Genomic DNA, 27,043 nt, shown 5'->3' with positions numbered 1-27,043 from the left:
ATATAGTGTGATGAGAAGGTGCTGATGCGAGTGTCTCTTGTTCTCCCAGACAAAGTGGACTTATCGGCTGCATGAGCTTCGGGGTGAAGTCCCTCCTGACTCCAGACAAGGTAGGTCCAAGGGAAGCTTCTGGCAGAATCAGGCCATCTAGGCCAGGCCTGGTACAGGTGGAGGCTTTTGTCTGGAAGCCCTGGGCTGGGGCTTCTGTCTGTGAGATGGTACCCCACTGAGACCACACTGTTTGTCACCTGTGTGACCATCGCTCCCCTATCTTAGCTCTTTCACATCAGAGACCAGTTGTTAGGCGGCTTCAAGTCTTCCCAGGAGGCTCTGAGTCTAGTGTCTTCTCTAAGGACACTGATAGGTCCTTCAGAGCTCAGAGCAGCCCCTGCTCTGGAGGATGAAGGCTGGGTGCTTCTCGTGGTCTGTTCCAGGAGCCCCTTGATGTTGTCGGCCGGGTCTTGTGTTTCTGGGCCTAGCTAGTGCTCGGGGATGGAGTGAGTGTCCTGGTGGAGCTTTCCTTCAGGCAGGTGAGGACTCTGGGATCTGGAGGGCCTTGTCTCTGGGTGGCCAGACCATTACCCACCTCTGCTTGGATTGCACCCCCCACACTGGAGGCTTTTGAGCAGGGAAGGGAGTGCTCCTCTTGCACATCCCTGGAGATGTCCTGGTGACCTGCTCCATCCTGCCACCCAGCTCTGTGTCTTGGAGGTGAAGTCTGGGGTAGGTGGCTGAGAACTCTATTCTGCATGTGGGTCCCAAATATCTTAACTGCAGCCTTGGCTTTCCTTCTTGGGTGAAGATGTCCCTCCACCCCCACCTGGAGCCTGTTCAGGAGTCTCAGGTTGCCTGTTTTCCTCCCTTCCCTCCCTTCTGTTTTGTCAACCTTTATTTTGCTCCTTCTGTGTACCAGGCTTTCCTGGTGGCTAAGATGGTAAACAATTTGCCTGCAATGTGGGAGACCTGAGTTTGATCCCTGGATTGAGAAGATCCCCTGGAGAAGGAAATGGTAACCTACTCCAGTATTCTTGCCTGGAGAATTCCATGAACAGAGGAGCCTGGCAGGCTACAGTCCGTGGGGTCACACAGAGTTAGACATGAATGACTGACTAACACTTTCACTTTCTGTGTGCTAGCAACAGTGCTAGGCACATCACAGAGCCTTGTATAGCGTAGCTGGGGAGGCTGGCCTGTGAGTTGACCTGTTCTTCGGGGACAAGAGACAATGGGAATTCAGCAAAGGGGAGGACCAGCTCTGCCTTCAGGAAGGGCTTCCTGGAGGTGCAGGCATGGCAGCTCCCTTTGTGGAAGGGAGGCTTGCGTGTCTGTCCTTGCAGAGATTCTGCTCCTGAGGAAGGCACTCAGCGGATTGGTGGCTGCCTGCCCCGTGCCCTCTGCCTTCTCTGAGAATGTCACGCCTTCTCTCACGACAGGAGATCAATGGCTGGTACTACCTGCTGGGGGAGGCCCTGGGCCGGACCAAACACCTGAAGGTGGCCAGGCGGAGACTGCGGCCCCTGAGAGGTACGTGCACACCACCTTTAGTTCTGCCCAGACACTCTGCTGGCCCGGGGCTCGCCTCCTCCCCTCCTGCATCGTAGCATCGGTCACTGTGTTTTGTGGCATCAGTCACCTCACCCCAGGCCGCCATCAGACTCTGGGTCCAGGAACTTCTCATGGGCGCCTGCTAGAACGTAGCCTCCTGTCCATGACATCTTTACTTTTCTGGTTGGGCTTTCCTTGGAGAGGGTTGTGGCCTGACCCCAAGTGGCTCAGCTCCCTTGGCCTCTAGATCACGGAGGGCTGGGCTTCTGGACCTTCCTGCATGGCCCCCTCCTCAGGGTCAGTGGTCTTAGGACCCCCTACAGGCTGCCTGGCTGACCTTGGGGCGCCCACCTCTGCAGACAGGCTGTGTGGGCCCTGCTGTGGGGCCTGAGGATTTTTGCCTTGTGCTCTGCCCTTCCTGCACACAGACCTGGCTCCTGACCTCTGCCTGGCCCGAGCTGGGGCACTGCCACACCGTGGAGGCCAGCAGTGACCTGGGCACCACGTGGGCCTGGCACCCTGGCCTGGGCCTCAGGGTGGTCTGTGGGACGGGCACTTAGATGCCAGTAGAGACTTTCTGACTCTGCTGTATCACTTTCCAGAACAGTTGTTGAGCATGCCGGGAGGTGAGGATGCTGAGAACGGGGAGAAACTCAAGGTAGGTGGGCCCAAGCCTGGGCAGGACTGACGGGCCCTGAGCACTGCTCTGGGCTCTAACCTGTTTCTGGTCAGTCCCTTGGCCCAGGAGATCCCTGAACAAGGCAGCATTTGGTGCCTGAGACTCCGAGTCACTTGGTGCTTGGAGACCCAGGAAGTTGTGCATTTTGAAGAGGTTATTTCTGTGCTTTCCTTGGGTTATTCACACTTGATGCGGGAGTAGGGAGAGAGCCAGGTCCCGGTCCCTGGAGATGGAGGCGTCTGGGTCGTACTGACTTCTGGTCTCTTGAAGTTGAATCCTTCTTCCCGAGGTCCTCTCAGACCCTTGCTTCCCCCCAGTGCTGTGACCCAGCTCCCCTTCAGATTCAGCACCGGCCGCTGCCCTCTCCCCCGCCCCCGTGTCATGGAGTGGCTGTCACGAAGCCTGAAACTATGAGATGGGTTCTCACTTCTTTAGGGCTTCAAATCTGGAGAGGAACCTTCCCACGGGGATTCTGGGATATTTATCCAAATCCGTCTCTTTGCTGGCCATGGGAGTGATTTCTGGTTTTCCCTAACGACTCAGACAGGGAGAAACAAGCTCCCAGCACTTGAGCAGGCCCGCTGTTGTTCCCTAACATGACCCTCACTGCCACCTCTGAGGTGGTTGTTAACTACCAATCCCTCAGATGAGCGGGATGTGTAAGGTTCTGAGATGTTAGGTCACTCTCCACGGCCACAAGCCAGCAAGTAGCAGAGGTGGCATCTGAATTACGGCTTCAGGTATGGCTGCCTCCTGCAAGTGGCCTAGTCGGGAAAACAGGACAGTGACGTTTTCCGTGAGAACATGTGACATTTAGGCGTATTATTATCTCTAAGACATTATCCGTTTCATTTACTCAGATCATTCACTCATTCATTCATTAGGGTTTTTAAAAAATATATTTATTTATTTGGCTGGGCTGGGTCTTAGTTGCAGCATGTGGAATCTTGAGTTGCCGCGTGGAATCTAGTTCCCTGACGGGGGATTAAACCTGGCCGCACCACCCCCCAACTTTGGGGGTGCAGAGTCTTAGCCACTGGACCACCAGGGAAGTGCCTCATTCATTAGATATTTATTGAACATCTACATGGGCCAGGCCTTGTGCCAGGTGCTGACCTATAGCTGTCCACAGTTCAGAGGTCCCTGTCCTCATGGAATGTACAGTCTAGAGCTGTGATGCTCAGGCCGGCAGCCACTAGCCACCTATGGCTACTGAGCACTTGAAATATGGCTAGTATGACCAAAGACCTGAATTTTAAATTTTACTTAATTTGAATTAATTTTAATTTCAACTGCAACTTGTGTCTACTCCCTACCATATAGGATAGTACAGTATTAGAGTAACTTGCCAGGTCTGTTTTCTGTGGCTTTATGCCGAGTTTCACAGCTTTCCTCTAGCTTCAGTGGGGGAACTTAAAGGCCCCTCTCCGTACATGCCGAGCACAGAGAGGATGGTGACCTGGGAACCTCCCTGGGGATTCGTGGGAACTGCATGAGCATCAACACTGCAGGTTTCTAGGTGGCCTGGGAGAGTCCTGCTTCAGGCTGGGCTTTGTACACAGGCGCATTGTTGCGAGGTGTGTTTGATTTTCCTGGGCTTGTATACTTGGAGATGTCCGTAGGACTCAGCATGCTGGGCGTGATTGTCAGAGGCTTGGGGAGGGCACAGGGAGAACCCCGAGAGGTGTGCATGGGGTGATGGAGGCTGGGAAACTGGGGTGACCTACCCACTCTCTCAGCCACCAAAGCTGGGCTGGACCGAGGGACCCTCTCTGGCATCAAGGATGTGAGTGGCAGGGTTGTTTTCCTCAGGTGGGTGGAGGGGGCTCTCGGCTCCCCAGGCTCTGCTCCACAAGTCGGAGATCAAGACTGGGGCTCTGATCCCAGCCCCATCCCGCCCTGCTTGTCATCACAATGGCTCCAGGCCCCCACTTCTTCACCAGTAAAGGGAGGAGGCTGGATTATCTAGTGACTGGAAATCCCTTTCTGACTTGACTTTATGGTCTGTCATCAAATGGCAACCCGCTCCAGTATTCTTGCCTGGGAAATCCTATGAACAGAGGAACCTGGTGGGCTACAGTCTATGGGGTCGCTGAAGAGTTGGACACGACTGACCGACTGATGCTTTCTCATCAGCTCCTTAAAGCAGCCCATGTACATGGATGAGAAAGCTGACCTTTAAGTGCCTTCTAGGTGGCAGGCAGACTCCAAATGTTTTGTATTCCCTGTCTTGACATGGCAAGTCTGTGGGTGCAACCCCCACCCCACCCCACCCTATCCCAAGCATCCTTAAGTCCTCAGGCTGAGTTAGTTACCTGTGTTTGCTACTGAGGACCCTGGGATTTGCAGGGGGAGGCAGCGTTGATACAGAGTGGGCTGTGTTTTCTGCCTGGGTTCTCCTCCAGCCAGGGGTGCTTGTGAGAACACTGGAGTCACGGAGTGGCCCATGGCGGAGAATGCTGCCAGAAAAAAGGCGCCCTCTCCCCGCCAGGGCTGGGGGGATACTAACTAGTGACAGGAATTTTAATACAAAACTCTCCCTCTTCCTTGTCATTCGGAGGTTTCAGGAAGCCTTCGGGCTTATCGTGCAGAGGCACACAGCACAGACAGGGCCTGGGGAGGTGAGAGGTGATTTCCTGCCATTCTTCTGCGGGGCGGGCTTCCCAGGGCGGTCATGCCAGGCTGACGGGGCGCAGTGCGGGCTCCCACTGCCGTGGGGAGAGCCGGGTTTTCATGGGGCGGCGGCCGAGGCAGGACCCGCAGTCATGAACCGCTTCAATGGGCTCTGCAAGGTGTGTTCGGAGCGCCGCTACCGCCAGGTGGGTGCTTGGCCCCTGGGCCGGGGGAGCGGCCCACGGGGTGTCTTTAGGGGTCAGGGGTGGGGCTCACCAAGAAGGGCTTCTCTCCCCGTAGGGCCTTCCTTCCCTCCTCCTGCCCCTCACAGGTTCATTGTGATCTGTGGGGAGGACAGAGGCAGGAACTGGACCCCAGGTAGCCTGTACCTGCCACCCCTCCGTAGGGGCAGCAGAGGCCAGCCCTGTGCCATCCTTACTACTGGCGGGGTGGTGTCTGAGCTGAGACTGTCTAGTTGATTTTCTGTCATTTTTACTTGGGAGGAGTGTGCGTTACAAAGAGCATCTCCAGCCCAAGATTGGAAGTGGCTAGGTGGCTGAGCAACTGGATTTGTGTTTTTTGGGTTTTTTTTTTTTGCTAACTTTTCCTGCTTCTGATGGGGCGGCAGCACCTGTCTTGTGTTGTGTATGTGCAGTTGTGTTTTAGCATGTGTTGGTGTGCACTTGTGTGTGAGACAGGCTGTGTCTGTGTGTCTGTATGCACACGTTTATCCTTCCCGGTACCTGTGATGCCTTGAGGTGGGTCCAGAGCTCAGCTTCACTGAGAGCGTTTGCCTCTGAGGCTCCACTGTTAGGATGTGGGGCAGTGTGGAAGGATGATTCCCTCAGCCCCTAGGACTCTTCTGGAAATGTGAGGGACATTTTTTTCTTATAAAAAAAGTCATGGTATAGGCAGGATGAAGGCAAGGGATGTCCAGATTTGGGGAATATCCAAGCTGATGGGACTCTGGGATGACTCTTTAGTATACAACGTCCCTCTGTGTTTTAATGAACAGACTGGAATCTGGATCATGAACTCTTTCAAGCAGGCAGGCTTAGGTCTGGGGAGATGCTCAGAGGGGGCCTCCTGCACCTCAGGCAGGACATGTGTGTTCTCTCTGCAGTCCCCAGCTCTAGGGCCCTCTCACCCTCCAGAGCCTGCGAAGCAGCCCTGGAGACACTGGCAACTGGGTGGCGGGATGGTGAGGCAGAGGGGGCGCTGGCTGGGAGGTTGAGAAGTCCTCGGTCATGTGGGGCCACAGGTCTAAGGACCAGGGCTCGCAGGCAGTCAGAGTAGGGTCAGACATGAGTGCCCCCAGTCTGTGTCCAGGGCTCTGAGACTGAAGTTCCAAACGGATCCTCTGTGAGAATGTGGTACAGGGTTCAGGGCACTAGCTTTGTGCCAGACCCAGGCTCTCATCCAGTTCTGCCCTTTTTGAGCTCTGGCTCTTGTGCACGATGTTTACCTCCCTGAGCCTCAGTCTTCCTGTCAATGAAATAGAATGATGATGTGATGATGCCTGTGAGAGTAAATGGAATGTGTGTGAAGTGCCCGGTGCAGGGTGTTCAATAAATGTGGCATTTGGGGATTTGGGTTGAAATCTATGACCCTCCGTGATAGAAGGTCTGAAACCAGGCAGGAGAGTAGAACAGAGGTGCTGGCATGGGAGAGATCTGGGAGCAGTAGCAATTCCTGCTCTGGACAGGAAACAGCAGGACCCACCCCGGAAGGATGGCCTCTGCTAGGAGTTCCTGAGATCCCAGAGCTAGGGCAGGGCTGCTCCCCTTGCCTCCTGACCCTGAGAGCTTCATTTGCTTTAGACCTCTGTTTTCTTCTCTGTAAAATGGGCACACTAAAACCAGCCCTGCATCAGGGCTGCAGTGATGATCATGTTCTCTGGAGACTATCAACGAGGTTGGTGGTCACGACGGACAGAGCATGATCCTGCTTCCTTCTTGCAATCTCACCCCTCGCACCGAGCACACACCCTCTCTTCTTCCCCTCTTCCCAGCTGGCCTGGACTGTTATCTGGATTGGCTCTGCTCAGGCTGGTGCCGAGAAAGGCAGAGGGGTCTCCTGTCCACAGTCCTGCCTAGATGTGGGGAGCAAGCTTTGTTGGCACACCCTCCTGTTCTCCAGATTCAGCCCTGGAGGCCTGTCCCCAGACTGTCAGCACTGGGCACTGGGAGCTGTTTTCCAGAGCCGTGCCCCCAGCAGGAGGGGCCATGGCCCTCGCCAGGGTGATGGGGAAAGTGCTGGCATCCCAGCTTCGGCCTGGTTGAGGGTCGCCCTAAGGCCCCTAAAGTCCCCGCCGGTCACCTGCAGTGGACTGGTCTCCTGCCGTCGTCCCTTGGCTTCAGCCTGGGCTTTCCGCACTCACTCCAGAGTTTGTTTTTCTTTCTTTCTTTCCATTTTTTTCTCTTCCTGCCTTAGCTGTGTGTTTTCCCAGAATTCTTATGGGAACGGGGTATTTTCCTGCACACCCCCCCTTCCCCTTGTCTGTCAGATTTCCTGTTTTACAAACTCGCTTTGAATCCAGGCCCAGGGCTGGTGGGAAGCAGAGCCTCAGGGGCCTCCTGACAGCATCCAAGTGCCTTGGCCACTCCAGGCTCCCTGGCCCTCCCCTTTCCCATGCCTGGCCTTGAGGTCAACTGGCAGGTGAATGCCAGGCGCCCAACCTGGAAGAGGCAGCCCTTAAAGGAAGGAGATAGAAGTCTTCTCACAAGGCCCTGACCCTTGAGCTCCTCCAGGGTTGCTGAGCTGGCTTCCTCCTCAGCCTGCCTGGTGTGAGGGTGGGGGTGCCCTTTCCCTGTGCTGCACCAGGGCCCACCCCACGTCCAAGAGCCAGACCCCTTTTCTGACTTCAACTGCCTTAGTCTGTGGTTCTCATAGCCCTGCTCTGAGCAGCCAGGAATCGCTCTTGGAATAAACAGGGGTTAGGCCTTCTGCACTCCCCACAAAGCCTAACTGGGGTGTGCAGAGAGGGCCCGCAGCAAGGCCACACTAAACTAAACCAGTGGACCACTGCTGGTGGGACACTGCTGTGCCATCCGCACGAACAGAGCGCTGGCTGGCTCCTGCCATGCACCAAGTCTGTGTTCTAAAGTCAAAGCACAGAGTCTTCCTAGCACCCTCCTCACCTTTTGCTCCAACGTTTATCATGTCCCACTTTGCTTTGGAGAGATCTGCATAAGACCAGGAATTGCCTGTTGCTTTGAAAGGAGCATGCAGATGGCAGGGCCCTCTCAGGGAACTCCTGAGAGGAGGGGCTGTGGACCTGCCATGCACACAGGCCACAGCAGGCATAGGGAGGTCACCGGCTAGTTCAGGTTCAGCCGGGACTGTGCCCTCACTTGCCCCCTCACCTGGGAGCCCTCACTGGGTACCTGGAAGCCCTGACAGCAGATGGCCCTGAGACCCTCCCAGGATGTGTCCCCCGCCCCTTGGCCTGAGAGTGAGTGTGTGCATCCCTGTCTTCCCTCCCCTGTGCTCTGGGAGGGCAGCCGGCAGCTCAGCTTTGTCTCTGGGCCTTCAGCGCGGGGCCAGCCCTGGGCTGATGCTCCATGAGGTGCTGGAGGAGGGAGGAAAGGATCGAGCAAGCAGTGGGGCTCAGGTGAGGTGGAGCCAGGCAGTGTGGCAGGCCCTCAGGTAAAGAGCTAGGCCACATGTCTGCCAGGGCTGAAGATGGTGAGATGCACCCTTTCGGAGCTCTGTCGGTCCCGGGCCTGGCTTACCTCCTGAGTTCCCAGCCTTCCTACTTGGCCCACAACCCAGTGCTCGAGACGCCTGGGCAGAGATAGGGCCGGCGAGGGGCCGGCCAGCCTCCTTCTTGGCTCCAGAAACCTTGGAGAGGAAGGTGGCTCTGGGGTGGGGCCCGTGGGCTTCCCGACCTTGGAGCAGAGGCACAGCCTCCCGGCTTCTGGGATTAACCGGGCAGGGCTGTGTCCTAGATCACCATCCCGCGGGGGAAGGACGGCTTTGGCTTCACCATCTGCTGTGACTCTCCGGTCCGAGTCCAGGCCGTGGATTCCGGTGAGTGAGCATCTTGGGTGATGGCAGCCCCATGCTTAGCAAACAAGATGTTGGAACTGAAAGGGAAACCCCAACCCGGATTGAAGAGTCCTGGCCTTTCAAAATGAAAAGAATAATATTTTTAAATGACCATAGATGAAAGTGAGGTCTATGAAAATACACCTACTCTTTTTTTGTTTTGTTTTTAATCAAAGTGAAGATAGGCTTTTATATTTTGTTTCCCAGTCATTTCAAACAGGAACTAAACCTATATTTTCAGCAATGGCTGCATGGGAAAATAAGAATCGTTTATGAACTTGATTTGGAATCAGTATTTTATCCTAGTCCAGCCTGATGAGCCCTTTAAAATAGTCATTTCCTCTCTACTTTTCACAAAGAAAAGACTTCTCCTAGTCACAGAGTGAGCATCCTAAGAGGAGAAGCTGGGACGTGGCGATCTGGGGGCCTGGCAGCAAGGAAGGGTTCTTGAAGGGTGAGAGTTCCTGGGGAGGGAGGGGGCCTGGTGGTGAGGTTGGCAGCAGAGAGATCAGCCAGTACTGGGTCTGTGGGCAGGGAGGAAAGGAAGGCAAAGGGGAACCTCCTTCAAGATCCTTCCTGAGCACCTCCAAGGTCAGGCCCTCATTCACAGATGAAGAAACAGAGGGGAGCGGTCCTTGTCCAAGGTCACTGTGGAGGCAAAGGACCCCCAGGCCCTCTGAGGGGGTTGTGGGCTCCAAGGAGTTTTATTTGTCCCTGCAGGGGGCCCAGCTGAGCAGGCAGGGCTGCAGCAGCTGGACACGGTACTGCGGCTGAACGAGAGGCCCGTGGAGCACTGGAAATGCGTGGAGCTGGCTCACGAGATCCGGTGACTGGCGCGGCGGGCGGCCTGGGGCTTGGGGCTGCCTCGCACCTCCCCTCCCCTCCCCAGCCCTGGGCACACGCCTGGCCTGTCCCTCCTTCACATCTGCGAGCCATTTGCTTTGCTCCTCAGGAAATCAGTTACTTGGCCTGAAACTGGAAGGTTCAGGCTCCGAGCAAATTTGAATCCCAGAGCAAACAGTGGGAGAAGAAGCTCTCAGACACACCCTGTGGTTCATGGCGTGGCTCCAGGGGGTCGCTTTCTCCTTGAGCTCATTAGTTCTGCTACCTCAGAGCTAAGCCTTCTGTTTTCTAGGCTGGGTAGATGTTGCAGAGTGTTTTCAGTTGTATAACTAAACAGTTATTCTTTAAAATGTATCCTGGTACATAGTGGTACATAGTGGTACATAGTGTTAGTGGGTCAGTCGTGTCTGACTCTGTGCGACCCCATGGACTGTAGCCTGCCAGTCCATGGGATTCTCCATGCAAGAATACTAGAATTCAGGCAACCCATTGCAGGCAGAGTCTTTACCATCTGACACCAGGGAAGACTTAAAATGCATGAAGTGAAGTGAAGTGAAATGAAGTCGCTCAGTCGTGTCCGACTCTTTGCGACCCTGTAGACTGTAGCCTACCAGGCTCCTCTGTCCATGGGATTTTCCAGGGTTGCCATTTCCTTCTCCAGGGGATCTTCCCAACCCAGGGCTCGAACCCGGGTCTCCCGCATTGTAGACAGACGCTTTACCGTCTGAGCCACCAGGGAAGTCCCTAAATGTATGGGACCCCTCAATTTTGACCCTCTGAGTTACAGCCCCATTTTAGGTTTGCTTCTAGAATGACTGGGTGAGGGGTTTACACAGGTGGCTTGCTTGCTTGTACTTTGTGTTCAGGAGGAACCTCACTAGTTGAATCTGGTCTTCTTTCTTTATTACCAATGCCCTTCCCAGCCCTTGCCAGTCAACTCGAATTGACCTCAGGGACCCCTTTGCTGTCTCTGCTTTAGCTGGCCTCTGCATCCTTTCCTGTTCTAGCACCGGGGGCTGCCCCTGTCCCCTTCCACTCCCTTCCTTTCTGCCCCCGCAGGCCCCTACCCTGCCTGACTTTGGTCTCCCCCAGACCCAACTTCCAGAGAAGGAAATGGCAACACACTCCAGTATTTTTGCCTGGAGAATCCTGTGGGCAGAGGAGCCTGGTGGGCTGCTGTCAATGGGGTCGCACAGAGTTGGTCATGACTGAAGCGACTCAGCATGCACGCATGCATTGGAGAAGGAAATGGCAACCCACTCCAGTGTTCTTGCCTGGAGAATCCCAGGGATGGAGGAGCCTGGTGGGCTGCCATCTATGGGGTCGCACAGAGTTGGACACGACTGAAGCAACTTAGCAGCAGCAGCAGCAGACTCAACGTCTCTTTGTGATCCCCTCTCCCCGCCACTTCCAGGAGCTGCCCCAGCGAGATCGTCCTGCTTGTATGGCGCATGGTCCCCCAGGTCAAGCCAGGGCCAGATGGAGGGGTCCTGCGACGGGCCTCCTGCAAGTCGACCCTCGACCTCCTGTCACCCCCCAATAAGCGGGAGAAAAACTGTACCCACGGGGCCCAGGCCCGGCCGGAGCAGCGCCACAGCTGCCACCTGGTGTGTGACAGCTCGGATGGGCTGCTGCTCGGCGGCTGGGAGCGCTACACCGAGCTGACCAAGCGTGGGAGCCAGCACACCCTGCCCGCGCTGTCCCGCGCCACGGCCCCCACTGACCCCAACTACATCATCCTGGCCCCACTGAACCCTGGGAGCCAGGTATGGACCGCCATTCCGGGAAGGTGAAGGGCTGGGGTCCCTGAGTGAAGCCAGGAAGAGGCAAAGACTCAGCTGTGTTGGGAGGAGCCTCCCAGGGGCTCGGCATAGGGAGCAGGGATGTGGGGTAAGCGGTCACTCCAAAGGGCCGTCCTGTCAAGCTGTCCTGGGCAGAGGGAGCAGCTGGATCTTTGTGGTCTCAAGGTATAGATCCAGGACCAGGGGATGTCATGGGGTGGAAGATTTCATCTCAAAAGAAGGAAGCAGCGCCTTCTGCCAGACGGCGCTTTTCCATAGCAGAATGGGCCACGTGGTGGGCGGTGAGCGAGCGCCTGTCGAAGGAACTTCAAGATGGTGAGGTGGGGTGATGGTGTGTGTGTATCCCAAGACACGGTTCCCCTGAGATACTCTGGGTAAAATGTGTCCTGAGGTCAAGTAAGCTTGAGGAACACCTCCTGCTCTCTTCCTCTTGGAGCAGATTCCCAGTGCGTGTTCACCTGCTTGAGGCTCTGAGGGCACCTGCAGCGAAGAAGGTGGTTCACCCTTGTTCGCCCGAGTGGTTCCCAAACTCCCCTGATGGTGTCCCCCTTTGTAGCAGAGTTGTTAGGTCCCTAGGGCCAGTGTTCCACAGCACATGCTTTGGAACAAGTTGCCATCAAGGAAATGGGGATCCAGCCAAGGAGTTAAACTCGATGACAGCTAAAGCCTCACTATACTCCAACATTCTGGAGGATTCTAGAGCCTGTGTTCCCTACAAGCCCCCTCTTGGTTTCTTAGCAGGATGGCAGTCTTGCCCTCATGCCCTGAGGGGCTTCCCTGCTATTCCCCAGGCCAGGGCTGAGCAGCCTGCCTGGTTGTCTGCCCCGTGGCTGGGCTGAGGGGTTCTCTGTCTTTCCGTTGCAGCTGCTGCGGCCTGTGTACCAGGAGGATGCCATCCCCGAAGGTGAGTCAGTCCTCTGCTGCCCTGCCCTCCAAGCCCCAGAGAGATGGCGAGGTCAGCTGCCTCCTCCTCTGGCTGGGAGGCCTTCCCAACAGAGTCAGGACCCACCCCCCCAGCAGACTGACACAGACTGTCTCCTCTTGGGACCTCTCCTCCCTCACTGAGCCACTGTCTTTCTTCCTCGGATCCTAAACTGAGAAGGAAGTGAGGGCATCTTTTCAGAGCAGCCTAGAAGACGGTATTCAGAACTCAGGCACTCAGCTGAGATTCACCCAGCGTTGTCTGTGCATGTGCTTGGTCGCTTCAGTCCGACTCTTTGCGACCCCATAGACTGCAGCTCACCAGGCTCCTCTGTCCGTGGGATTCTGTGGGCAAGAATACTGGAGTGGGTTGCCATGCCCTCCTCCAGGGGATCTTCCCTACCCAGGGGTTGAACCTGTGTCTCCTGCATCTCCTGCTTTGCAGGCAGATTCTTTACTACTGAGCCACCAGGGAAGCCCCTCAACCAATGTTACTAAGTGTAAGGTTCTGTAGGCACCGTGGTCAGGCTGACACAGGAAAGAGGCATGGAATTCAGAGCTGGGAGGTCTCAGATTGGAGTTGTGTGAGTTTAAACAACTAATGACCCTTCACTGAACCTCAGTTTCTTTATCTATAAAACAGGGCTGATAATTCCCACTTTAGAGGGTTGTCAGAAGGGATGAGGGAGATAATGGTTTTGAGTAGCAGCCTGTTTACTGAGTGGTGCTACACAGAAGATAGTTGTCTTTGAAGTGCATAAACGTCTCTGATGTTTGAATGGATTTTTCTCTATTGTTCAGAAAATGCTGGCCTTAGTTTTTAAGGGCCAGTGAGAGAAGCTGTCTCAAAACCAGCACCTTCTCCCAGGAGGCCTGAGGTGTCAGAGTTGATGCTGGAGTGGGCTGGGTTTTCTTTTAGGTCCTTTCTGCACTGGCTGAAGGCCAGATGGGATCTGGAAGGCTGAGATCAGCCTTGGCTGGTGGTCCATGGTACTGACCCTGATTTCCTTGAGCCCTTCCTTCAGAGCCCACAGAATGTCTTTTGACCTCCTGCCTTGAGAATGGCCTTTTCCCAGCCACTTGCCGACCTGCTCCCTCCCAGTCCCCTCTGTCAGTAGCACGAAGATGCTTGCTGAGAGCAGGTGTCTTTTGGGGGGAAAGGGCTGCCACCAGGCTCAGGGTTGAGAATGGAAGGCATCTTCATTCTCTCCAGGTGGGGCATTTGGGTGTTTGGGCTTGATTGGTTGGAAGTGAATCCGTGTTCCTTCCAGAGAGAAGTCTGGTAATGTTTCAACACTGAGTTTTAAAGAAAGCTTTTAGTCGGTGCATTAGGTTAAAGAGGAGACATCACTGCTAAATGGTGACCCCATTAAGGGCAGGGCCTAGGCCTGCTCCTCTCCATGTGTCTGGTGCTGGTCCCAGGGTCTGACAAACAGCAGGTACTCAACAGAATTTTAATTGAGTGACCAACTGAAGGGAAGTGACTTCGGTTGCCACTGCGGGTTTGCAGGCTGCTCGGGGGGAAGGGAGTTGGACAGGTGTGTCCCTGGAGGCGGGGAGGTGTGAATCCTTCTCGAGAGATGCCTCCTGGTGTCCTCCCAACTCCTATCCAGGTTTCGGTTCCCCTCTGACAGTACAGTGCTTAGCAAACCACGACGGGCACAGTCGTGCAGGCCGTGGGAGAGGGACAAGTGAGGAAATGATGATGCTGTTAATAACAGTGGTAACTTTTGAATGCATTATGTTAAGAACTTGACCTGACTTCATTTATTCTTCATGAGAATAATTATTTGGGGATTCAAGGATGTTTTTTTCTCCTTACTAGGGATCGAGCGTTCCTGGATCCTGGTCCTCAGGTTCCGAGGAAGGGGTGGAATTCAGGGCACAGATCTTCCCTTAAACGCACTTAGGGCTCTCCAGAGGCCAAGGCTGTCTGTCACCAGTTGCTGGCTTCTGTCCCCTCCTCTGGCCGGGCTGCCTGGCCTCCTGGTCTCCTCTCAGGAGAGTGGGTTGAGCCAACCTGAGTTGAATGGGGTCTGGTGCCTTTCCAGGGCCTGGGGTGCCTGCCTGCTTGTCATTGGCATTTTCTCCCAACCCACTGATGCCCTGGCATTGTCCCCTTCCCTGTGAAGGTGGCCCAGCCTCACATTCTCTGCTGCTGGGGTGGGATGACTACCAGGGCTCTCCTCAGAAGCTGAGTAATTACTGTGCTTGGTCAGTGAAGCAGGTGTTGAAGGGGTGGATCGGGGTTTGGACCAGAGGGTATAAGTGGCAGCAGGTGGGAAAGTTAAGGAGTTTGCCTTCACCGAGCTCAGTAGCTGGGTTACAACTTGGACTGTTTCTTTAAAACAGATACTTCAAAAATCAGTTTTGAAGAATCAAGCCCACTTGCTATACATTATCCAGGGGGTGTGGACAGGGGACACAAAGACATACCACATAGGTTAGGGTGATCCCACCTTGTACCAGTTACTGATCAGATGACCTTAGGCAAGTCCTCCAGTCACTCCAGGCCTCAGTTGCCTTGTCTATAAAATGGGACTGCTTCCCTCCCGAAGGCATGGGTATGTGTCGAGTGGCTTACTCATGACTTTCTAGGCCCAAGGCAAAGATTCTACAATGCCTTGTGCAGCTGGGCTTGGGAAGGAAAGAAGTGGATGCCTTTAAAGGTCAGACCAGGGGACACAGGACCCAGATTTTGGCATTAGCAAACCCAACCCATCTGCTGCTGCTGCTGCTGCTGCTGCTGCTGCTGCTGCTGCTGCTAAGTCGCTTCAGTCGTGTCTGACTCTGCAACCCCATAGACGGCAGCCCACCGGGCTCCCCCATCCCTGGGATTCTCCAGGCAAGAACACTGGAGTGGGTTGCCATTTCCTTCTCCAGTACATGAAAGTGAAAAGTGAAAGTGAAGTCGCTCAGTTGTGTCCGACTCTTAGCGACCCCATGGACTGTAGCCTACTAGGCTCCTCCGCCCATGGGATTTTCCAGGCAAGAGTATTGGAGTGGGGTGCCATTGCCTTCTCCCCAACCCGTCTAAGTTGGGTCTGTTTTGCATGGTCAGTGCTGTGTAGTTTCACCTTGTCTGGTCTAGGCTTGGTTGCATCAGATTAGACTACTTCCAGACTGACCCTGGGATCCCCCTTCATGGTACGGTTTGTGGCCCAGCATCCTTGTCTTAATGCCAGATGAGTAGATTATTCATCGACTTGGGTGTATAATCTTCGTGCCCTCAGACTCTGGTACCATTCACCAAACCCTTGCTCATCAGGTCTCTTGTGGGAGCCCCCGCCTGCCCTGGGTCAGCAAGGTAGCCATCCGTGTTATCTCTGCTTCGTGGAGGAGAACACTCTGGCTAAGAGGGCGATGGAGCCTGTTCAGAGTTGCACAGCCTGTCTCCGAGGAGGCCAGTGCTCCAGTTCAGGTGTCTGGTCCAACTCAAACCCAGTGCAGAGCTTGAGGGCCGGGATGGGTTCTTTCAGCAGAGGCTGCCAGCACAGGGCCCTCTGGGGCTGGTGTCCAGGGTCAGAGCAGATGAGGAGCTGCAAAAGTGTCTGGCCGTGCATCTGGCCCCCACCCCTATCCTGGCTTATGCTCTTTTTCCTCTAAGTGACTCCTTGAAGAGGCAGGAAGTGGTTTAGGTTATTATAGTTTGAGCGCTGCCCCAAGATACTGCTGCAATGGGTGGTCACTTGTGTGTGTGAGCGGGGGGAGGGATGACTTGTTTTTCTCACCTTTCTCTGTGAGAAGGGGCGGGGGGTGGGTGGAGGAAGCAAGGGTGAAACCTTCTGAGTTGGTTTTTCCTCTGAGGCTCTGGACTGCGCGTTGGTGGGGAGCTTCCCTGAATATAGCTGGGGTCAGGTCACCTGTTCACTCCCTGGCTGCCAGGATTGAGGGTGGCGGAAGGAGACCTAGTGGGCTAGGCAAGCAGATCAGGAAGGGCTGGTCAGTTGCCCGCCTGGCAGCAGGGACTCTTTGAAGGGGCTCAGGTGTGTGTGGAGCTTGAATACCCTGGAGTTTGTCTCCTACTTGCTTATGTCCAAGAATTCCTGACTTTTTAGATACTCCGTGTGGTGCCCATTGGATGAGACATGATAAAGACCTGTGTGCCACTCCTTGTCCAGTGGCGGACGTCTGTCCTGCAGTGTTCCCTTATAGAGGGACTCCCTGCAGCCCTCTGCTCTCTTCCCTGGGTTCGGTTCATTCTCTTTCTCTCGTTTCTCCTTTCTTCTCTCTTTTCTGATGAGAATAATTTCTGATGGCCAAGCCAGGGAGTACTTCCTGTCTGTGATGAAGCTGAGGCTTCCCAGTATCCCTGGAGTACCTGGTCAACTTCCTTTTCTGAGTGGAGGAATCACAACAAGAACCACAATGGGTTAGCAGCTCACTTTCATGGCGCCATTACCAGGCCCCAGGCGTTGTTCTAGGGGCTTCACTTGGAGCACCTCCTTTAGTTCTCATGGCCGGCCCATGAACTTGGTGCTATAACTGCAGTGAGGAAATCAAGAGTCTGAGCAGGGAAGTGAGTTGCTGGTGGTTACCAAGCGGGGAGCAGAGAAGTGAGATTTGGGTGCAGCCCTCTGGCTCGGTCGTGTCTGACTCTTTGTGACGCTATGGACTGTAGCCCACCAGGCTCCTCTGTCCACGAAATTCTCCCAGCAAGAATACTGAAGTGGGTAGCCATTCCCATCTCCAGGGGATCTTCCCCACCCAGGGATCAAACCCAGGTCTTCTGCATTGGAGGCAGATTCTTTACTGTCTGAGCCACCAGCGAAGCCCCTTCTTTTCTTTCTTTTCTTCTCTGGCTCAGAGCTGGTGGGCTTCCCCGGTAACTGGAGCTTCAGTGCCACCCCTTATCCCAGACTGACTCAGAAGGCCAGGCTGCTCCAGCTCCCTTGGCTAATTGAGGGCCGACCCCCACACGTCCTAGGAAAGCCCACTGTCTCTGCTATCACTGCGGAGACAGGACCTCCACTCTCTTTGTTTGAGGGACCTGGGAGTCAGCGGTGCTGGGTGTGCCCAGGGCGGGAATGCAGGCCGGGGGGAGCACACGTGCTCCACCACCTGGAGTGCTCCAGCTGACTGATGGCTTGATGTGGGTCTGTGGGCCTGGTGAGGTCAGATCTTCTGATTTTTCAAATCTGAGAGACCTTCTGATTTGTAAAAGTATGAGGCCAAACCCATAGGCCTGATTCAGGTCCTGGGCCACCTTTATCATAGCTGGCAGTTCCCTGCCCTGTCCTCGCCCTGGAGGTGGAGGTTTGCAGGTCAGTATCCCTCCCAGAGTGAGAGAGACTTGCTTCTGAGGTCTCCCCATCTTCTCAGCACCTTTCTCAGGGCTGGGCTCAAGGTAGATGCCGCTGGAAATGGCACCCGATGGCCTGAGACCGTGTGCCCTGTTTCTGCAGAGGCGATGCCTTTGTGGCGGGTGGTGGGGGATGGAAATGCCTCACAGTGCACCCCCATCTCTGTTCCACAGAATCAGGGAGTCCCAGTAAAGGGAAGTCTTACACGGGCCTGGGGAAGAAGTGTCGGCTGATGAAGACGGTGCAGACGATGAAGGGCCGCGGGAACTACCAGAACTGCCCCGTCATGAGGCCGCACACCCCGCACTCAAGCTATGGCACCTACGTCACCCTGGCCCCCAAGGTCCTGGTGTTCCCTGTCTTTGTCCAGGTGAGCTGATGGCCGACCCCCAGGGCTCCCTCTGGGGGAGGTGAGAGAAAGAGGGCCCTTCGCTCTGGGACTCAGAGATGGTGTCTCGTTCTAGAACTGGGGGAAAGCCAAAAAGCTTCGGGGCTTGGGATGCTGGGGGTGATACAGAGGGAGCAGAGGCTTGGGGGAGGAATAGGAGAGTGGGGGCAGGGAGGCTCGACATCAAGGAGGTCCCCCTCCCCTCCCACTCCCCTTTCTCTGGGCACACTAAGGGTACGCTGCAGTTGCCTGTTGTATCTCGCAGGGCCTGTGTGCCAAGGCCTCTGTGCCTGGCTCCTCCAGCGCTTTGTTGTTTGGAGACGACCAAGTGAGCGAGCCTCGAGGCCTGGCATCTTGTCTGGTCTCCTTGGTCTTAGCAAACACGTCTGGCCAGTACTAGCTGGTGGCCTGAGACTGTTTAGATTTCCCTTCTTCTATTTTTCTCTTGTTTTCCTTCTCTTCCTCTCCATTTCCAAGCCTTTATTTATTCTATCACCCACATATATAACCCATGTGAGCACTTAGATAGCTTTCCTGTGCATGTCGTATTAAAAACCCCAGACTGTACTGTACATTTTCTATTCTGTTGCCTTTTTTTAAATAAGAATTGCAGCATGAACGTTTCCTACACCATTAAGTATTCTCTGAGTCTGTGTTTTGCAGTGGTTGGACACTATCACAGGGATGTTTCGTATCTATTTAACCAGTCCTCTCTTCTATTCAGAAACTTGTGTTATGTCTGCTCGCTTGTTATTGTAAATAACTGTGATGAAAATCCTCATGCGTGAATTGCCTCTCAGATTATTTTCCTTGGGAGAGATTCCTAGAAGTGAAACGACTGGGTCATCGGTTATAAACATCTTAAAGGTTCTTATACATATTTTGACAAATTGCTTTCCAGAAAGACTCTCGGTTTATCCTCTCATCAGCAACCTAGAGAAGGCATGGCCCCAAGAGCTTCATTTCTGACCATGCCTGCCTTCTCTGCTCTCCCTGGCATCCTTCTGGGCCTGTCACTGGCCAGTGGATCTTTGAATTCATGCTTTTTAGGATGCGTGCAGCATATCTCTGGCAGGTGACGTGTGTCTCCCCAGACAGCTCCGTAGGCAGGGTCTGCCCTTTGCCATTCTTTCCATCTCTCCTCTTTCTTGGGAGGTAACCGCAAAGGTCTTAGAATCCACAGGGCCCATTTTTCATTTAAAAATTTTTACCAAAAAATTAAAATTAGTTTTAAAAAGTCATAAAAAACTTTTGAGTTGTAAAATATATAAGCCAAAAATGGCATAACACTTAAATGGACAGTTTAATGGGTAATTATAAAGTAGATATCTGCTAAGAAAAAGGCCTAGACCATTGCCACCACCCCAGAGGCCGTGTGTCTCTCTTCCTGATTATAATACCCTCCTCGCCCAGAGATGTACCCACTAGTCTGACTTTGTGATAATCATTTCCTTGCTTTTCTTTAGTTTTACCGCCTATGTGTGCTTTCCTATGCGTGCTAAGTCGCTTTAGTCGTGACTGACTCTATGTGACTCTATGGACGGTAGCCCACCAGGCTCCTCTGTCCATGGGATTTTCTAGGCAAGAATAGTGGAGTGGGTTGCCATGCCCTCCTCCGGGGAATCTGCCCAATCCAAGGATCGAAGCTGCATCTCTTATGTGTCCTGGACTGGCAGGAGGGTTCTTTCCCACTAAGAGTGGGAGGTGGGGCTCCACAGTGGGTATGGGGCAGGGTCATGGAGTAGGGTGAGACGTTTGGGTGAGACTTGGTCCCTGGGAACTGACAGCAGAGAAGGAGTCAGTGAACTCAAGTGTGTTAATGAGTGTGGAGCAGGGATTGACCTGGCCTTCGAAGGCACTCAAGTGGCCAAACCTGGCCTGAGGCTCTCAGGATACTGCCAGAGGTGACCTGAGAGCCTGGACCTGACAGCGTGAATAAGAGAGAGGAGAGAGTGTGGGGGCTGGGAGGGCCCGGGAGCTCAGTGCAGTCAGGGAGCTGGGGGGGCGGGGAGGCCCGGCCATGTGGTCCGACTTCCTGCGGCAAGTGTGTGAAGGCTGGTGGGGAAGGTCGCAGCAGCAGTTCCGCCCAGGATGAGCGCCTCTGTCTTTTTGTTTCTGTGTATGAGGGGGCGTGTGGGTTCTTGGGGTGTGGGGGCAGGGCTGGCAGTCTTCTGCGGCTGGCTTTGGCAGGCTGCCTCCCCCTCGCCCCCACCCACCTTCTCCACCAGGCCTCTTTGAACGATTGCCTTTGTTTACAGCCTTTAGATCTCTGCAACCCCGCCCGGACCCTCCTGTTGTCGGAGGAGCTGCTGCTGTACGAGGGGCGAAACAAGGCTGCCGAGGTAAGATACTCTCCTTCCCCAGGTGAGGTTTCCAGTGGGCTTCACCAGCCATCTTCCAGGCCCCTACATTTCCCCTCTTCTTGATAGATGCAGAATTGTACAGTCAGGGTAGGAAAGACCTGAAAAATCTTCCGTGCTCTCCTCTACCAAATGGCTACCCAACTTTTCCTTAGATACATCCAATGACGGGGCGTTCACCACCTCTCAAAGCTATATAGTCAATCTTTGGCGGTCAGAAGGTTTTCCCAACCCCTAATAACATTCCACTGTTTAGCCCAGCTTTCTCTAAGGAACAGAAGAGATGGCAGTTCACCCCAGCTATGACGAATGACTTTATGGGTGAGAAGATTAAAGCTGTTAGCCAAAGAGAATTTTTAGAAGAGCATCCATTACTTGGGTTCTCTGGGTGTGTATTAACCCAAACCACAAATCCTCTTTTGAGGGATAAGTCTATGATCTCTCTATGGCTGTAGCTCGGCCCACAGAGGCCTGGGTGTGGAGGCCACGCCGCTCTTCCTGGGAGCTGGCCCCGGCATATCTCTTACTGGGGGGACTTCACTCACCTCCACAGTCCCCAGAGTTGGCCAGGTTCCGGCTCAGTCTTCGTGAGTTTAAGTCTACTTGGGAACAGAGGTTGGAACCCTGGGATCTGACTGGTTTCCTGAGAGCCTTGAAGAGAGAATGGGGGCTTGTTGCCAATCAGGTCCTGATTCAGAGCTGGGAGTGTGGCTTGGCTGAGTTGAGAGGCAGCTTTGGGTGGTGGAAAGATCAGGAAACTTGAAGGCAGAAAGATTACAGCCAGCTCTGTTTTGCTGCTGGCTCACTTAAGACTTCTTCCTTCTTCCTCAGTCTTCCCATCTGAATGGTGGGTGTGTGTGTGTGTCTGAGGCAGCCATGGCAGGGTCTGAGGTCGGCTGATCTCGAAGGGTATTTCGGCCTCAGCATTCTGGGACATTTTGTGTAGCTGCAGCGAAAGCAGGCTGCTGTCATTTTGTTTGTTCAACAAGCAGACCAGAACTCATATTTTCCAAGTGAGCATTGTCTCTTTCAGGGGGGTTTCCCTGGGGAGACCGCAGGCTTATTTCCACCACACTGGTGTCGCTTACCACATTTCTGGACCTCCTTTTCCGGAACTTTCTTAAGAACCTTGGCATAGCTTCTGAATTGCCTCCATGGGAGTAAAACTTCATCTGTTGAGGGGGATTTCAGTTCTAAGAACAGGAAGTCCTTTGGAGCCGTTCTTGGTAAGTAAGTGTGTAGTGGAGCTCAGTCAGGTAGCAAAGGTCAGAAACAGAGGTGTGGCCGCAAATTCACAAGACTCAGGAGAAGACAGTGAGAAGCGGCAGCCACCCCGGAGTATACCTGTGTGTCCAAATGTGCTCTTTTGTTCCCTCACTCACTCACCATTAAGCCCACAAACATTAAACATTTCTTCTTTAGCCTTATTGTGTACACATTTTCCATGCTGGGTCCCTGGTGGCTCAGATGGTGAAGTATCTGCCTACAGTGCGGGAGACCGGGGTTCAATCCCTGGGTTGGGAAGATCCCCTGGAGAAGGAAATGGCAACCCACTCCAGTATTCTTGCCTGGAAAACCCCATGGACTGTAGCCTACCAGGCTCCTCAGTCCATGGGGTTGCAAAGAGTCGGACCCGACTGAGCGACTTCACTTTCATATTCCATACTTGATCCCAGTTAACTTTTTTTTTTTCTGAAATATTTAATCGTTAATCTGACTGTGCTGGGTCTACATTGTGGCATTCAGGGTCTTTTAGTTGCGGCTTGTTCCCTGAACAGGGATCTAGTTCCCTGAGCAGGGATCTAGTTCCCTGAGCAGGGATCAAACCCTGAGCCCCTTACATTGGGAGCATGGAGTCTTAGACAATGGACCACCAGGGAAATCTGATCCTGATTAATTCTTGCAGCTTCCTGAAGAGAGGAACATTTGACTCCAATCAGTAGATGAAACTAAGCCTCCAGTGAGATTAACTAGCACCAGTGGGCTTCCCATGGTGGCGCTAGGGGTAAAGAACCCACCTGCCAGTGCAGGAGACATAAGAGACGTGGATTCGATCCCTGGGTTGGGAAGATCCCCTGGAGGAGGGCACAGCAACCCCCTCCAATATTCTTGCTTGGAGAATCCCATGGACAGAGGAACCTAGTGGGCTACAGTCCATGGGGTCATTAAGTGTTGGACACAACCAAAGCAACTTAGCATGCATGCAAGAGTCTCAAGGCTCCAAAAAGATGTAGCCACAGTTAGCACTTGGGATCTCTCTGGCTCAGCAGTGCTTCCCAGGATTCCATGCTGCCTCTGGTGTGTTTGTTTAAAAACAAATTAACAAACAGAAGCTGAACCCAGGGTCTGATAATAGTTAACAGTCTATCCAAGAGTTCTTCATCCAGTGGGTATTTGGAGCCTAGAACTAAGAGACCCCTTCTGAAGATTGAAAGAAGAGATTTGAAGACAAGTAAAAACAATCCACCCCTTTTTCTTGAAATATGATAGGAAGCAAATATTTGGATCTTGGTAGCCTGTCATGCTATTCAGGCCAAAAATACAAAGCAATTCACGAGGAGTTTGGATAAGTTTGGAGAATCACAGCGAAGGCTGGGTCCACAGGAGTTGTCTGTTCTTACTGCTTCCCTGGAACTCTCCTGCTGATTGTCTTCCAGCCTGTTCTTGAGTGTGCAGAGGCAGTCCCTCTGGACGGTGGTTTTCTTACTAGAGAGTGCTAATTTGTCTCAAGTTCTCTCTGGTGCACGACAGAAATCTTACCTCCTGGAATGTTCCCCCTTGGTTCTTTGTCCCCTCTCTTCTCTGGGCATGCTCCACGAGCTGATCCAACCCCACATCCTGAACTGCCCTCTTCACACCTGCTCCCAGAAGTCACAGACTTGATTAATGTGCCCTGAGACCAAACCAGTGTTTGGGCACAGCCTTGTTTCTACATTCAAATCCTGGTTATCGAGCATCTGCAGTGGAGCCAGGCCCTGTGTTGGAGGTTCCAGGAGCTCCGTGGGGCTCAGGGACACACCCTAACTTTACACGCTGACTCACTGAGTTTACCATTAACTCAGGCACCAAGATCTTTTCTGCCAACCTGCCCTTAGGTAAGATTGCTGGGAAGAAGCTTGGTTAGGACCACGTGGGATTAGTGATCCTTTAAGTTGCAAGGATTTCCTAACCAAACAAGCCATCAACTCTTGACCCTTTGGGAAAACAGAAGTGTCCTTGGAGCAAGTGTGGGGAGCCACCCGGCAGCCCCCACGGCCTGCTGTGGGAGGTGAGCCGGGCCCTGGGCTGTGGAGATGGCCGTCACTGCTCTTGGGCTGCCGTGACTTCTCGCGGGCTGCTGGGGAGGTAGGAGAGGGGCACGCTGGCCTCCCTGCGCTGCCTCCCACTGTACGCCAGCTCTGTCCTTTCCCTGACCTGACTTTTGGGGAAATTCTTCATTCAGGCCTTAATCACTTCCTGTCTAGACCACATTCTCAGCTCTGGGAATCTGGGCCAGAGCAGCGGCTTGGGTCTTTTCTCACCTTGCTAGTGGCTCTTCCAAGTGCCCTCCAGCTGGCTCTTGTAGGCTGGGGCTGGGTTTTTTTTTTTAATTTTTAGTCTCCTCACAGACTGTCGCCTCTGACCCCTCCCCTGCCAGCTCCCCTGTGGGTCCGGAGGCCGCTTCCAGATTCCCACTGAGTCGTCAGGGGAGCCTGAGGCTTCGCCTCGTGTGCGCCTCGTGCAGGGCCTTTCTCTTTTCTGCTTTTTGGATGCTGACGTCTTCTTCTCAGGAACCAACACCTAAAATACTTCTGAACTCTGGCCCATGTTCGTGCCCTCCCTTAACTTCACGGTCTTGTCTCCATTGCCCCTCTCTCTGGGTTCCAGCTTGGATTCTTTCACATTCAGGGATGGGACAGCTGTAGGTAAGACTGCTGGGAAGAAGTTTGGTTAGGACCATGTGGGATTAGTGATCCTTTAAGTTGCAAGTATTTCCTAACCAAACAAGCCCTCAACTCTTGACCCTTTGAGAAAACAGAAGTGTCCTTGGAGCAAGTGTGGGGAGCCCCCTGACAGCCCCCATGGCTGCCCCCCCCCCACACGGTGAGAGCTCTGGGGTCAGCCAGACCTGGGCACTGGTCTGTCCCTGCCTGTGTGGCCTCCGACAGGTCACTTAACCTCTCAGAGATACTGGGTCCTCCTCTATCCAAGAGGGCAATGATGTTGTTTACAAGTCAGGATCCACCGAGCAGAAAGTAAGTGTTCAATAAATGGAGACTTCTGTGGGCCGTGTTGGGTCAGGGCTGTGATGGGAAGGGGGTTGGAGAGGGTCCCCACCAGGATCCCTTCCAGCCCAGCGCTCAGGAGTCCTCATGTTTGGTCCCATCGGAGAAGCCAGAGCCCCCTGGGGAGCCTCCTGTTCAAGGGTGCCCTCTGTTGTCTCTGTGGCCCGGATTCTGTCAAATCTCTGTGTGCCAAGTCATCCTAAAAAAACACCTGTTTTTAAATTATAAAAGTAACAGGTTCTCATTGCCAAATAATGCAAATCAAACAACTGTATAAAGTAAAATCCTCCCCGTAGTGAAGACTGTGATGAGTACCTTAGACTTGAAAGTATGTAGAAATATAGACAGATTTATGGGGCTTCCCTGGCAGTCAGTGGTTAAGAATCTACCTTCCAATGCAGGCAACGTGGGTTCCATCTGTGGTCAGGGAACTAAGATCCCACGTGCTGCTGAGCAGCTAAACCCATGGGCCACAAGTACTGAGCCCAAATGATGCGACGAAGGTCCCTCATGTCACAACTAAGACTCAGTCCAGCCAAAGGAATAAATACTTTTCAAAAATATAGACAGATTGACAGTTCTGCTTTACAAATTTGGATTATATGCTAGGTACTTTTGCACATTGCAGTATTCTGATTTATGACAGACAGATTTCCATTTCTGCCCACACAGTTCCATTTTATTCTTTTAATAGTTGCATAAAATTCTACCATATGAAGTTAGTTTATTCATCTTCTCTTAATGGGCATTTATGTTCTTTTTTTTTTTTTTTTTCATTACAAAAGTGCTACTGAGAACATCCCTACACATTCACATTTATATGTCCTTGTAAGAATTTCTATAGGCTAGGGTCTTAGAGGTGGAGTTGTTAGGTCATCTCCAATAGTCTGACAGCTAAATGGCAGCATGTTGACCGTCTGAATTTGAGCAACAAGCCAGCGCACACTCACTGTGGCCCTTCCGTAGTGCATGCCGACCCTCTGGCAGACTCTTCCTACTCCAGATGATGTGAAATGTCAGATTTTGATACCTCAAAGGGAAGTCCACATAATTAATAATATTTTGTTTTCTTCAGAGAATCTAAAATAGGATTTTTTATTGCTTTTGACTAAAGGCCACTGCAGGATTTGCAAAACAAAGCTCAGTGTAATCTTTACTGGCATTAGAGGATCAAGTGGATTTTTTTTTAGCATAAAACTATGTGGAGCATGCCTGGTGGTTTACCTATAATGTCTAAAAATATCTTTCTCCTTTATTTTCGGAGCAGCTAATGCATCAAAGAGATAAAAGTTCTGTGCGTGTCTGTATTGGGGCGTAAGTAACTGACTTTTTCATGATGTGATTGTGCATGGATGCAGTTGAAATTATCGGCAAGGAACTTGATAAGAGCATGCATATGGCATGGTGCCTCAATTTATAGTCTACACAGAGCTTGTGAAAGAAGCCTGTAGGGAGCCTGGCAGGGACTTTCTCCCTGTTTGCATGGTTTTCTCAGATGAGAAAACTGAGGCTGAAGGGATCTGGGGACTTCACCAAGTTTTCATGGCTGCTTAGTGGGACAGGAGCCTCGAGTTCTGACTCCAAGTCTAGTGCTCTTCAGCCAGACACTTAGAGGAGGACGCATGTGAATGTGGTATCTCTGGTAGCTCAAGGTGGCTTCCAAGCCGAGGGCCCGAGTCTGGAGGTTGCAGAGGCATTTGGTCAGGAAGGTGGGCCTGTGGGGTGTCTGGCTGTTGAGAGGCTTGTTGTTATTCAGTTACTCAGTCATGTGTGAACCTTTGTGACCCTATGGACTGCAGCACACCAGGCTCCCCTGTCCTTCACTATCTCCTGGAGTTTGTGCAAACTCATGTCCATTGAGTCAGTGATGCCATCCAACCATCTCATCCTTTTTTGTCCCCTTCTCCTCCTGCCCTCAATCTTTCCCAGCATCGGGGTCTTTTCCAATGAGTTGGCTCTGTGCATCAAGTGGCCAAAGTATTGGAGCCTCAGCTTCAACATCAGTCCTTCCAATGAATATTCAGAATTGATTTCCTTTAAGATTGGCTGGTTTGATCAAAGGGACTGTCCAAGGAACTCTCAAGAGTCTTCTCCAGCACCACAGTTTGAAAGCATCAATTCTTCAGTGCTCAGCCTTCTTTATGGTCCAACTCTTACATCTGTACATGACCAATGGAAAAACCATAGCTTTGACTAGACAGACCTTTGTCAGTAAAGCAATGTCTCTGCTTTTTAATATGCTGTCTAGGTTTGTCATAGCTTTCCTTCCCAGGA

At 53.1% G+C, this 27,043-nt stretch overlaps 1 protein-coding gene across 13 annotated transcripts in view; it reads left to right on the top strand.

The window, feature by feature from the left end:
- RGS3 (regulator of G protein signaling 3) overlaps positions 1-27,043 on the top strand; it is a 138,436-nt gene that overhangs the window by 34,448 nt on the left and 76,945 nt on the right. For 9 of the 13 annotated variants that reach the window (XR_011254196.1, XR_011254197.1, XM_069575359.1 and 6 more), the window contains exons 6-14: positions 50-110; positions 1,434-1,524; positions 2,148-2,203; positions 8,788-8,869; positions 9,608-9,713; positions 11,145-11,496; positions 12,397-12,436; positions 17,930-18,126; positions 20,403-20,486. Coding sequence is in view for 11 of the 13 variants with exons in the window: in XM_069575359.1 (XP_069431460.1) it covers positions 50-110; positions 1,434-1,524; positions 2,148-2,203; positions 8,788-8,869; positions 9,608-9,713; positions 11,145-11,496; positions 12,397-12,436; positions 17,930-18,126; positions 20,403-20,486 (1,069 nt within the window). In the remaining 2 variants the exon portion in view is untranslated. Of the gene's footprint in view, positions 1-49; positions 111-1,433; positions 1,525-2,147; positions 2,204-4,819; positions 5,044-8,787; positions 8,870-9,607; positions 9,714-11,144; positions 11,497-12,396; positions 12,437-17,929; positions 18,127-20,402; positions 20,487-27,043 lie in introns of those variants that run through there. The other 4 variants (XM_069575362.1, XM_069575363.1, XM_069575371.1 and 1 more) reach the window with 4 other exon arrangements.

The sequence above is a fragment of the Ovis canadensis genome, chromosome 2 (assembly GCF_042477335.2).
Source record: "Ovis canadensis isolate MfBH-ARS-UI-01 breed Bighorn chromosome 2, ARS-UI_OviCan_v2, whole genome shotgun sequence".
NCBI lineage: Eukaryota > Metazoa > Chordata > Mammalia > Artiodactyla > Bovidae > Ovis > Ovis canadensis.
The sequence above is the reverse complement of the archived record's forward strand: the minus strand, read 5'-3'. Positions and strand labels throughout refer to the sequence as shown.